At 48.3% G+C, this 13,707-nt stretch overlaps 1 protein-coding gene across 3 annotated transcripts in view; it reads right to left on the bottom strand.

Annotated features, from left to right (window-relative positions):
• The window catches only part of LOC146861033 (putative methyltransferase DDB_G0268948), a 47,561-nt gene that overhangs the window by 6,200 nt on the left and 27,654 nt on the right, over positions 1-13,707 (bottom strand). For all 3 annotated transcript variants that reach the window (XM_085645038.1, XM_085645040.1, XM_085645039.1), the window contains 3 exons: positions 13,199-13,327; positions 8,084-8,244; positions 7,458-7,671 (listed from right to left, as the gene is read on the bottom strand). In XM_085645038.1, coding sequence (XP_085501164.1) covers positions 7,458-7,671; positions 8,084-8,244; positions 13,199-13,327 — 504 coding nt within the window. The remainder of the gene's footprint in view (positions 1-7,457; positions 7,672-8,083; positions 8,245-13,198; positions 13,328-13,707) is intronic.

Below are 13,707 nucleotides of genomic sequence, written 5' to 3' on the forward strand. Positions count from 1 at the left end.
GGTTTACCCAATAAAGGAAACAAAAGTACAGAAAAAACGCAATCTGACTACATTGCGTATGGGTACCCTACACCAACTAGTGGCATTTCCAAAAGATGAAATATGAAAGAAAAATATCCCTGGGTGCCCATGTGATGGGACAGCAACACAGTCTACAGTCCATTTTATGCTCTTTTGGAGGGTTTATGATGATATCAGATGGATATTTTTATGACCCCTCTTTTTAATAGAGAAATGTATTTTCTATAAGGATGCAATGAACTTTATATGTAGACTTGAAAATGAAGTTCTGTAGTAGGGGATCTCTGTGTATAGTCATAATCTAGTGAATAGTCCCGCCCATGTGCGCGGACCCCGGAGCAATAAAAAATAATCTCTAAAAGGTGACAAATCATGCAGACCTGCATACACCTTTAAGAGAGAATTTAATTTAAAGACAGATAATGCAGCCTATACCCACAGGCTACACTGTCCAGTACTTCAACTAGAATTCCACCAAAATCCACAAACAGCACTGCCTGTCCAGTTTTTCTCCCCATAGGAAAAAACCCTGCCTCTACCAGCAAAAGCCACTGGAATGATAGAGAGGAAGGAGTGGACAGACAAGCCCCATAGGCTGCCATTATGTGGCTTGGAACAGGATACTGTGCCTTTAAGAAAACTTTCCAGTTTTCCAGAACTTTCCCCAGCATCCCAGAATGCCCAGCAGGTCCCATTTACTTTCAGTTCTTTTTTCCGGCTCCTGCTAGCAGGACCCTGGAGCATTGAGCTCTACCTTTTTCAAGGTTTTTCATTGAGATTTTGGCAATTTTTGTCACTTTTTCTTGTGTTTAATAGCTGGTACTGTCAACATGCCTGGCTTGTTCGACAAGTGCCCGGAATGTGGTCGAAAGAAGGCTAAAACTGACCCACACGAGGTGTGCATAGCTTGCCTTCCCCAGTCCCACGTGCCTGAGAGCTGTACCATCTGCCACTCGTTTTCAGCAAGAACCCTGAGGGACAGGATGAAGAGCAGGCTTCAAGCTCTGGAGGAGCGAAGACTGAAGGCACCAGGTGGGGCTGGAGGGGCTGATTTGGCCCATGCTGAGGCCTCTGGGGGGCTCCCCAGGGGCAGGAAGACCAGTAAACGCTCCCGCTCCCCGTCGACGTCGAGGGCGTCGACGGCGACGTCGAGGAGGATGACCACCGTCTGTTCGCCGTCTCCCCAGGGCTCTGGGGAGAAACGGCGTCGACGATCGGCGTCGAGGGACCTGCATAGGCCGCCGTCGACTACATCGGCGTCGTCGGCGACGACGCCGTCTTCGACTGCGTCCAGCGGTCGACGTCGAGAGAAGACCCGGCGTCGGCGTTCGGCGTCGAGGGATCGCAACTCGCCGTCGATGAAGAGAAGGAGATCGCCGTCGAGAAAGCGGAGATCGCCGTCGAGGCGAAGATCGCCGTCGAGGCGAAGATCGCCGTCGAGGCGAAGGTCGCCGTCGAGGCGACGGTCGCCGTCGAGGCGAAGGTCGCCGTCGAGGCGAAGGTCGCCGTCGAGACATAAGTCGACGCCGAGGAGGAGATCGACGCCGAGAAGATCGCCGTCGAGGCGCAGGTCGACGTCGAGGCACACGTCGACGTCGAGGAAGAGGGAGTCGCCGGGATCGGTGTACTCAGTGGTGTATACCCCGCCTCGGAGGTCTCCGTCGCCTCCTCCTCCTCTCCCACCTCTGCCACCGCCTCCTCCACCGCCACCACCACCACCACCACCGCCACCTCCTCCACCACCGTCTCCACTTCCGCCACCGCCTCCTCCGCGGCCGCGGACTCTGTCTCCGCCACCCCAGCCTCTGTTGCTGCCAAGCACTCCTGCGGTGCCGCCGCCGGTCCCCCCGAGGTCGGTTTCCCTTCCACGGTACCCGACTCCGCCGCAAGGGACCCCGAAGCCACGATGACCACGGTCGCCTGGACCAGCGAGACCGGCGGACAGGCCTAAGCCGAAGAGGTCGCGCTCCCGCTCTCACAGGAGGCGACGATCGCGGAGCCGAGGGCGATCCTCGTCAGACTCCAGACGACGCCGCAGAAGGTATAGGTCCAGGTCGCGCTCCTCGGACAGGGACCTTTCCCCGACGCTGTCGGACTCACCGGGGACTAGGGTGTCGCCGGTGGACGACTTGGTCTCGTTCCAGGAGGTGCTGTTACGAGGGGCTGCGAAGCTGAATATCACGGTGACGGTTCCAACACCCACGACGTCCGTGATATTTGAGACACTTCATAAACGACACTTGTCTCGCCCCCTCCTGCCTCTCGTGCCTGGACTGGTGGAACCAGCTTTGGAACTGTTCCTCACTCCCGCAACAGCGAAGGCCGCGCCGTCCAGGCTCATGAAGAAATATAGGGCCCCGGAGTCGGATCCGTCATTCTTGAGAGGGGACCCGAAACCGGATTCGGTTATCGTGACGGCGGCGAGAAAACAACATGCGACCGCCCCGGCCTCCACGGTGCCACCGGACAAGGAAAGCCGCTGGCTGGACTCTGCGGGCAGGAAGGTGTGTGGTACCGCTGCCACCACGATGAAGGCGGCGAGTGCAGGGGCGTTGTTGGGCCGTTACGACTGGGCCCTGTGGGACTCCCTGCAGCAATATGCGGACCTCCTGCCACGAGACAAGAAGGAGGACTTCTTGGAGACGGTGCGCGAAGGCATGCTGGTTTCTAACCAAACGATCAGCGCAGCAGCGGATATATCGCTATTGGCCGCCCACGCCTACTGTCATGGCGTCCACCAGCGGCGGCATTCCTGGTTGCGCCTGACGTCCCTTAAGCCGGAGGCGCAGCAGAGAGTGGCCAACTTGCCCTTCTCGGGGGAGACCCTGTTCGGGAAGCATGCGGATGATGAAATGGCCCGCATGAAGGCTGAAGCGGAAACCCTGACGGCCGTCGGGTTGGAGAAGGCCGAGAAAAAGAAACGACCGTTCCAGAGGAGGTTCGGGTCGTCGGGCCGAGGGCGTGGGCAGGGCTCGGGACAGCAGCAGCCACAACAGCAGCAGTTCCGCAAGCCCTTCCAGAAGCGCCAGAGGGGCAGAGGTGGCCAGCAGGCTACTACCACAAACAAGGGCCCGGCCGGGTCTCGGCCCTGAGCTGTTACTTCCCCCTCAACCGTTACCCACTCCAGTGGGGGGAAGCATTCGATTTTTTCCGGCAGAGTGGAGAAAAATTACTCAGGACAAGTGGGTGCTGAATATTGTTTGCAATGGATACAGTCTTCGGTTCATCAGCCCGCCTCCAGCGATTCCGCCGGTCAGCTCTCGCTTCCAGCTGAGGGAGCTCCAGGCGGAGGCAGACATCTTGTTGAGAAAAAAGGCGGTAGAAGAAGTACCTTTGTCTCAAAGGGGAAGAGGTCTGTACTCTCGGTTCTTCCTCGTTCGCAAGAAGGACAAGAACGAGTTCAGGCCCATTCTGGATTTGCGACAAGCAAACAAGTGGATTCGCAGAGAAAAGTTTCGCATGCTATCGTTGCACCAGATTTACCCTCAGCTGCAACGGGGGGACTGGCTCTGTGCCATAGATCTACAGGATGCGTACTTCCATGTGCCCATAGCACAGAAGCACAGGAAGTTCCTGCGATTCCAAGTCGGCGCCAATCACTATCAATACACAGTACTGCCATTCGGGCTAAAGTCTGCTCCCAGGACTTTTTCGAAGTGCATGGCGGTGGTGGCGGCACACCTGCGGAGGAACAAGGTGTTTGTCTACCCGTATCTGGACGATTGGCTGATCAAGGCGTCATCCTTCGAGGAAGCGCAAGAACACTTCCGTTGGACGTGCGAGCTCTTGAACAAGCTGGGGTTACACGTCAACATGTCCAAATCGGTCCCATCTCCGGTACAGTGCATACAGTACCTGGGGGCCTCCATAGATACGCGGTCAGCAAGCGTGTCTCCTTCGGAGGAGAGACGGTTATCACTCCTTCGGAAGGCTCAGGACCTCAGGACTGCTCCATCGACGACTGTGAGGAAGGTGTCGTCTCTGCTGGGATCGATGGCCTCCTGTATCTTCCTCACTCCGCACGCACGTCTACAGATGCGACCACTGCAGGAGTGCTTGGAGGATCAGTGGGATCAGAAGACAGGCTCTTGGGACGACAAGATCAGACTGTCTCTACATGCTCGTCAGTCTCTGAAGTGGTGGTGTTCGGCGGAAAACCTCCTCAAGGGGGTTCCCTTCCACAAGGACATTCCCACGACGAATGTGGTGACGGATGCTTCTCTCCAGGGCTGGGGTGCGCATTCCGGGGACCTGCAGATTCAGGGGAAGTGGTCTCCTTTGGAATCGACGTACCACATCAATTTCCTGGAACTCAGAGCTGTCTTCCTGGCACTGAAGGCTTTCCTTCCGTCCTTCCAGACCAACTCGCTGCTGATACAGACGGACAATACAACCACGATGTATTACCTCAACAAGCAGGGGGGGTCGAGATCGCGCACTCTGTCGCAGGAGGCGCAGGCGATCTGGCGCTGGCTGCTGGCCCGAGGATTGACGATCACGGCCACACATCTGCCAGGGGTGCAGAATGCTCAGGCAGACGCCTTGAGCAGGCTGATTCAGGAAAACCACGAATGGGTCATAAACGACGAAGTACTAGGAGAAGTCTTCGCAAGGTGGGGGACTCCAGACGTAGATCTGTTCGCCACCGCCGAAAACAGCAAATGCCGAGACTTCGCATCCAGGTACTACCAGCGGGGGACGCTGGGGAATGCGCTATGGATCGATTGGTCGAACAGCTTTCTGTACGCTTTTCCACCCATTCCCCTGATTCCGGCGGTGCTCATCAAGCTGTCCCAGTCCAGGGCGCGGATGATCCTGATCGCCCCGGAGTGGCCCAGGCAGTGGTGGTTCACGGACCTTCTTCACCGGTCTCTCCTTCCTCACATGCGGTTGCCGTGCAGGCCGGACCTTCTCACGAAGTTCGGGGGGCGGATGGTGCACCCCAACCTCTCGTCTTTGAGTTTGGCGGCATGGCTCCTGAAATAGTGCAATACGGTCATCTGAATCTACCAGACGATTGTATGGACATTCTGAAGGAGTCTAAGCGACCTTCCACTAGGACATCCTATGCTTACAAGTGGAAGAGGTTCTGTATCTGGTGTAAGTCCAAAGAACTTTGATCCGACAACATGTAAGGAAGATGTCATCCTTCCATACCTTTTGCATCTGGCGCAGTCTGGCCTTAATTTCCATTCCATTAAGGTTCATCTGGCTGCTTTGACTGCTTACAGGAAGTGCCCTTCACAGACGTCCTTCTTTCAGATTCCTGTGGTCAAGGATTTTTTGGAAGGCTTGAAGAAGGTGTTCCCTCCTGTCAGACTTCCCTCGCCTTCTTGGGACTTGAATGTGGTGCTGTCCAGACTGATGAGAGAGCCTTTTGAACCTATTCACAAGGCTTCATTGCAGCACCTATCCTGGAAGGCGGCGTTCCTAGTGGCCATTACATCGGCCCGCAGGGTGAGTGAACTTCAGGCATTATGTTGTCAAGAACCTTATACTGTGTTTCATGCTGCTAAGGTTGTGATGCGTACTCACCCTAAGTTCCTTCCTAAGGTTATCTCTGACTTTCATGTCAATCAGACCATAACTTTACCTACGTTCTTTCAGAATCCCTCTTCACCAGCGGAAAGGGCTCTCCATTCCCTGGATGTCCGAAGGGTGTTGAAATTTTATCTGGATAAGACCAAGGATATTCGTAGGTCTGACCAATTGTTTGTTAATTATGGCTCAGTCAGGACTGGTCTTGCGACCTCTAAGCAGTCCATCTCTCGGTGGATTGTGTCCTGCATACAGTTGTGTTATCAAAAGGCTAATAAGACCTTAGGGGGTAAACCTAAGGCTCATTCCACCAGGGGCAAAGCTGCCACGACGGCTTTGCTGCGTAATGTTCCGATTGCGGAAATCTGTAAGGCGGCCACTTGGAAGTCGGTCCATACCTTTGCTGCGCATTACTGTCTGGACTCGGATGCCAGGGCAGATGCTCAGGTTGGGCAGGCTTCGCTGCGAAATTTGTTCGCACAGTAGTGGTTGTGTCTTATGTGTTCTCCACCGCTTTTGTTGTGTGGGGATGGGCTTGCCATTCTATTCACTAGATTATGACTATACACAGAGATCCCCTACTACAGAAGGAGTAGTTTCTTTTCTGTAACTCCAGTTCTGTAGTAGGGGTATCTCTGTTATAGTCATAAGCGCCCGCCCTCCTCCCCGGTGGAGAGATACTTATTCATATGGAGAATGCTACAGGTCTGGCGTGCTACGCCTTCAAAAAGAACTGAAAGTAAATGGGACCTGCTGGGCATTCTGGGATGCTGGGGAAAGTTCTGGAAAACTGGAAAGTTTTCTTAAAGGCACAGTATCCTGTTCCAAGCCACATAATGGCAGCCTATGGGGCTTGTCTGTCCACTCCTTCCTCTCTATCATTCCAGTGGCTTTTGCTGGTAGAGGCAGGGTTTTTTCCTATGGGGAGAAAAACTGGACAGGCAGTGCTGTTTGTGGATTTTGGTGGAATTCTAGTTGAAGTACTGGACAGTGTAGCCTGTGGGTATAGGCTGCATTATCTGTCTTTAAATTAAATTCTCTCTTAAAGGTGTATGCAGGTCTGCATGATTTGTCACCTTTTAGAGATTATTTTTTATTGCTCCGGGGTCCGCGCACATGGGCGGGACTATTCACTAGATTATGACTATAACAGAGATACCCCTACTACAGAACTGGAGTTACAGAAAAGAAACTACTCCTTGTCTGCCGAACAGTTGCAGGTTATTTCTTGCAGGCAGTTAAAGAAGGAAAACTTTTGCTTTCTTGGAAAATTTGGTTTATGATGAAGAATGTATTAAAAAATTAGGAAGCGGATGCTGAGGACTGTACACTTTTAATATTACTTGATCTTTATGGATATGGTTTTTAACTATTGTCTTAATACTAAAAACTTTGAGATGCAATGTACAAATCTATTTTTAAAGTTTTTTTAAGAAAAAAAAGTTTTTTCATCCATGTACTTTTATGGATTTAAAAAATAAATCTGAATAAAGTTTATTTTGATTTGAGTAGTGAGGCTTGGATGAGTCAATATATTATGCAGTAATAGTTCATATATATGAGAATTCAAAATATAATATGTTCAAGCCTGTCAGAGACCTTTGTAGTGTACTATGTGTATAGATGGATATGCCAAGGGAAATTGCAGTTGTTTTTGTGCCTTCTAGGGTGAACAGTTGTCCATTCCTCAGGTTGAGAAGAGGGTCCTCCAGATTAGCATTTCTACCCAATAACAAAGCCTTAATTTATTGTTGTTCACTTAAGGGTGTGACATGGTTAAGATAACTTGTTCTGAATTATTATAAGATGGAAATAGTTGCTCAGAATCTTTCACCTCAGACCCTGCCCAACATGTTTGTGAACTATAGAGCCAGAATTAGTTTTGTTCCAGTCCTCACCTCCTTGAAGATGGCAGATATACGCTCTGATCGGTCCTCATAGTACAGCGGAATGTACCCCGACAGGGTGTGCAGAGCTAGGCAGCCATTGGGTTTGAGTACACGATCTGCCTCCTTCATAAACCTCTCGAAGTTGAACCAGTGGACTGCTGTAGTGGAGGTGACCAGATCCACAGACCCATCTTCAAACGGCAGCTGGTCTGCTGTGGAGATGCTGTAAGAAGAGGTGAGAATTTCTGAATGTGAACACAAAAACATTTCAACCAATCATTATTTATAATGTAACAGGACAAAAAGATTTCTTGGATTCGCACTTTGGATGATCTCCAGGGATGGAGAGTTAGAACTTCCTAGTCTTAATCTGTTCATATAAATTGTAAATGTAGTACGGTGAGAGAACTTGAGGTTTTATTTAGTGTTTTGCAGTGCAGGGTATCCTCCAAAAAGTGGCATATGTCCTGTCTGTGGTACTTAGAATGCCATGGACAACAATGCACTTGTAACATAATAAAAGACAGGAGATCTGCAGCTTCTTGGGTGACGGTCTGCATCCACACAACTCTAAATAAGCCCCTTACTGTCTCATTTATAGCGCTTTGAGGATTCCATCATAAGACTGGACTTACCTATAAGAAATGTTGGAGTCAAGGGTGTTTTGTTTTGCTTCTGAGATTTGAGCTTTGCTTACATCAACTCCAACCACTTTCTGAAAGTATGGTGCCAGGCCTCTTGTGCTCTGTCCTGATCCACAGCCAACATCAGCTACGAGAGCAAAGGGGGGCTGTCTCTGTGTATGAAAGAAAAGAACACTCCATTAAGTTTCTTTTCCCTGTGCTTGCCCTTTAACCTTCATTAGCTACTGTGATGGTTATGCACACACAAAATACTACATAACATAGGGCACGCTCACAAACTATATTTTGTAGTTTGTCAAGTAGTGCTACAGTAGTACTACTCATGTGCTCTCAAAATTCAAATCACAACCCTACGGCATGAGACCTGAGCTTCCGCCTGTGCTCTCTATTCTGGGTGGAGATTTCCACCACACTACTTGAGCTCTCTTACGCATAGGTATGTGGATTGGAAAGAAAAGTTAGGGGACACTAGTGGTAAGGGTGCGAAAATGTGGAAGAAGTATTACTAAATGGAAGGGGTTAGGGAAGTTTAAGGAGGAGTTTGGGGTTAGGGAAGTTTAAGGAGGTGATTTCGACATGCTAATGCTGAACCCACATTCACAAAAGAGTAATATAATTGCAGTTCTCAAAAATAAGCTTACTAGAAAATAACCCTGCACCCGAGAAATGTGATTGTTTTATAAACAACGTAGTGTTACTACAGTTACTAATGCCCTGCCTCGAAATAAGTCAAGAACCACTTATGGTCAATCACTGGTACTGCAACAACACTCCCATAGAAATCAATGGAGGCAAGAAATTAAAATAACATCCCATATAAACAAATGTAAAAAAAATTATTTAGATCATTATTTAAAAAATATATAATTATTATATATTTTTTTAAATGTAATAGTAAACCTAATTTTGAAATGATTAAATTAAACTTATAAAGTTTAAAAATGATTTGTGTCAGTGGATCCCTCAACAAGGAGAGGAGATCCCTGCGACAGTCTGAATGAATCTGGAAAAAATACCCATCTGCGGCACATCTAAATCTCCTTCGCCAGGCCAGAAATGCCTACAACAAGAAAATACTCAACACAAAAAAAGAATTCTTCAGAACTGAACTGGAAAATGCGAAAAATAGGCCCCGCAAGCTGTTCAACCTGGTCAAACACCAATCCAACAAACTAGTGAAAACTGCCAAAGAAATACCGAAACCCTTAATATCAAGTGAGGAATTCTCTTCCTTCTTCTGTGAAAAAATCTCGGCCCTAAGAAATGAGCTTAAATCTGCAACCCTCCACCAAAATCAAAATCATCCAGCTCCACCTTCTTCTTCTATGTTGTCCACCCAAACCTCACCCAAAAACCTAGCACACTGGTCCAATTTTAATCTATATGACGTTCAATCTGTCGCTAAAATTCTTGCCTCCCTTAAACCGAACAATCATTTTAACGATCCTCTCCCCTCTAACTGCCTAGCTGCCGCCTCGAAGGCCATCATCCCTTCCTGGACCTCAATAATCAACGCCTCCCTCCTACAGGGCTCAATTCCTGACTCGCTCAAGGCGGGTCAAGTTGTCCCCATCCTAAAAAAACCTACGCTGGACCCTGCCTCCGCTGAGAACTATAGACCCATTTCCAACATCCCACTCCTTGCCAAAGTTCTGGAAAAATGTGTGCAACAGCAGCTAAGCCATCACATCAACAACTTTCACCTGCTCGATGACTTTCAATCAGGCTTCAGACCGGGACACAGCACAGAAACCACCCTCCTCCACATTGTTGATGACGCTCTCCAAGCCCTAGATCTAGGCAAAACCTGTCTCCTAATCCTTCTAGACCTCTCTTCCGCCTTTGATACGGTGAACCACGAAATTCTCCTTGAACGCCTCAAATCCAGGATGGGGCTGGAGGGCACCGTCCTTGAATGGTTTAGATCCTTCCTCCAAAACCGATCACAAAGAGCCCTTATCAATGGCGATCTATCCGCCCCATCTCCAGTTTCCGTGGGAGTCCCCCAAGGATCAACCCTATCCCCTACCCTCTTCAACCTTTATCTCGAAGCTCTCACCGAGGTTCTGCGTGCCGCCAACATCTCATACCTTATGTACGCCGACGATACACAGGTCTACATTAAAATCTCTTCCCCCCAGGACATTCTCTCCCTAAACATGGCACTGGAGCTAACAGTTCATTGGCTCACTGCCAACCAACTTAAACTCAACACCAACAAAACCGAATTCCTTCTGATCTCCCCACCCAAACCTAACCCAGACATCCAGGAATGGATCAAGACAATCACGGCACTAAACTGCCCGCCTACCATTGTTGACTCTGCAAAATCCCTGGGAATAACCCTTGACGGCAGCTTGAATATGCACAGCCATATAAACGCGATGGCCAAAACGGCTAGATTCCACCTGAGCTACCTAAGAAACCTAAAACCCTTCCTCGAGAGGTCCGACCTTAAAATGGTTACCCAGGCCCTTGTCATCTCCAGGCTTGAATATGGATGCTCCACTCTCGCAGGGCTACCCAAGAACTCTCTGGCCCCACTGAAAGCCTGCCTCAACTCCGCTGCCAGACTCATAACGGGCTCAAAAAAATTTGACCACATCTCTCCCCACCTCAAGGCTCTGAACTGGCTGCCCCTGGAGGCCAGAATACAATTTAAACTGGCCTGCATAACTCACAAAGCTCTATACGCGAACTCACCGACATTTCTTGCACATAAACTCGTGATATCCGGACAAGCCAGAAATTCCCGATCTGCCAAAAACCTGCTGTTGCAGCCAGCAAAATTCCGGAAGAAAAAAACCTACAACCGAGCCTTCTCTGGAGCCGCTCCAAGAATCTGGAACTCTATCCCACCCGCCGTTAGAAGACTCCCGTCCATGGCACACTTTAAGAGGGAGACCAAAACTTTCTTAATGGGAAAATACCTCATCTAGTGAACCCCTTACTTTCAGACTTGCCGCGTGTGCCCTATAACTGCCCGCTCAAACTTTTTATCCCATTTGTAGCGTGAACTGCAGCTAGGATGCACCTCGTGGATTGGAAACTTTGTTTTGTATTGTTACTCTGCATACTTTAATTTTTCTCCCACAGGTAGCTTGAACTTGAAATTGAATCTCCCCCTGTATCCCTTTCTCTCCCAGTGTGATCCCTCCCGTCCCTACATCTTACTCCCCCCTCAATCCTGTAAAGCGCTCTGATACCCTCACGGGTCTGGTTCGCGCTATATAAAACTGTAAAATAAATAAATAAATAAATAAATAAAGTAAACTTTTTTAAATTAAATAGATAACTTTTAACCAAGTTTACTAAATATTAAATAAAAATGTTAGTGAGGGCAAGTACATTTTTAAATTATTGTTGAAAATTAATATTTATGGATAATAGGGATTTCATTAATATATTTAAATTATTTTAATATTTTGTAAATAATACAATGTAATTATACATTCGGCACTTCAATGGGGTTTCATCATGAGTTACATTTATTAAGGCAAACAGGGGCAACACATTTCGGGGACAATGGCTTTGTCAAATCAGTAATGTAGTGATTCAGTACATGATGGATAAGTCTGTAAAAGTTTTGACCCAATGGCTTGGAGCAATCAGGAAACTCTAAATGAATTTAGGCATACTGTTAGGTAACTTCAAACAATACGCACCTTTGCTTGAGTTGTGCAATGTGTATGAGAAAAAGATCAGCAGAGGCAGAACATTCTGTATTTAATGGCCTTTTATACAGTGAATTGCACACATTCTCAATAGTTATGATCTCTCTCACATACTGCTGTTGGCGAGTCACTGGCACCAATAGCCAACTTAATTGAACTACTCTCAACTAACAGGTAGAAAAATAATATTTTATAAAAGGTATGCACAGCCCTGGAGTGGGATTGCCCGGGGGTCAATTCCCTATTCATGCAAAGTAACACTTTTTCTACAAGGGAGAAAACATCTGGGGCGACATTATAAATGCAGCGAATTTTCTTTCATTGCCCTGAGCACACCATTTAAAAGGTGCTCCCAGCGCAATAAAAGAAAATGCACTGTATTATGATGAATGCACTGCCCTCAGGCCAGCCAGGAACTTGCTCTACCCTGGGGACAGCGCATTCCTGTGAAAAACGGAGCAGCTGCTTTGAAGCCGCTTCGTGTTTTCACAGTGCAGGTGGTAACTCACCTGCACTTTGAAAGGGGATTAGAGATCCCCTTGCAGGCGGGTGCACTCAGTGACTGCACCGCCTGCAAGGAGATGGTGGGGGGTTCATTTGACCCCCTTTCACACCTCCAGAGGACTGATCTCAGGGGGCGTACTGAGTGCGCGCATCCTTGTATTTGGCGCAAGGTCAGTGCACCTCCTGAGACCTTCTTTGCCTCTGCACCCACGTCTGTAATATGGAGCGGGCGCAGAGGGAAAGGGATTACCTCATTTACATGGGGCATGCCCCCGTGCAAATGAGGGAATGCCCTCTGAAGATCGGTATTACAGAAGGGGCTGCACAACCATCTGCTTCCCCTTCTGTAATACCAAAGTGCCCTGGGGTGCGCAAAGCAGGCATAAACGGGTGTTACTTCCATTGCAATCAACCAAGACTACACCTATCAGAATCCATTTTGCTGTTAAATGAAAACCTAGAACTGAAGCATTGCGTCCTTGGTGACAAGGAGTCATCTACTAACACTCACTTCTCTCTTATCCTAGCTCCCTTTGCTACAAGTACATTCAAGCTTTGGTAATGTGTTGCAGCTCATAAGTCAATGACCTGTGCAATTTTGACTGTCTGGAGCCCCGCAGGGGCCCAACACATGTATTGCAAACCTCTGTGTAGCAGAGGCACCGAGAGGGCTCATTGGATGAGTTTGGAAACTTCCACTTTTTGTTACATTATACAGCTGTAGAACCTGTAGAGTCTTTTTTGGAAGGTAGGTGCTATGGTTTGCAGTTTGGGAGTCCAGCGCTGCCCTCCAATCATTTTAATGGTTGAAAAACGAAATTGCATTGTTCTGCTCTACAGGGAAATGTGAAGATTTTCCTCTGTCTATTTTGGCTCAGTGCCCTCTTGATTTTCCCCATATGCCTTTTCAAACTCGTCCTTAGCTCACCTTTTCCTTGAGGTAATTGTAGACCATTTCAGGGATCTCCGGCGAGGAGGCGAATCTGTACTTGCGGTAGAGTTGTGCATGTTCTTCACTCTTGTGGGAGTGGATGCTTGGGTTGGAGATTGCCCGCTCCTGGAAAGATTAAAATAAATAGTCTTTGTGTTTTTCTGCTTTACCAGTTCAAACAAATACTTCATTTATTTTCTCCATTTTTGCAACACATTTTTCAACAAATTTACAAATATTGTTCTCGACAAAGGAGTATTTCATCCCATTGGTTCCTGTATTGTACGGGATGCAGCAAAAACATAATCACACTAGAACCTGAGATTTATCCATGGTTATGGTAGCAGTTTAAACTACACAGACCACTGCTCTGTGGAAGAGGCCCCCGCCCAAGATGGTTTCTCCAACCTCAGGCAGGATGCATGAGTTCTCGCACAGGCTTGAAATTGATCCCTGCTTTTATATTAGAACTATCACTGCTCAGTGATGCAAAATTCTTATTATCG

The sequence above is a fragment of the Triturus cristatus genome, chromosome 3_1, assembly GCF_964204655.1.
Source record: "Triturus cristatus chromosome 3_1, aTriCri1.1, whole genome shotgun sequence".
NCBI classification, from domain to species: Eukaryota; Metazoa; Chordata; class Amphibia; order Caudata; family Salamandridae; genus Triturus; species Triturus cristatus.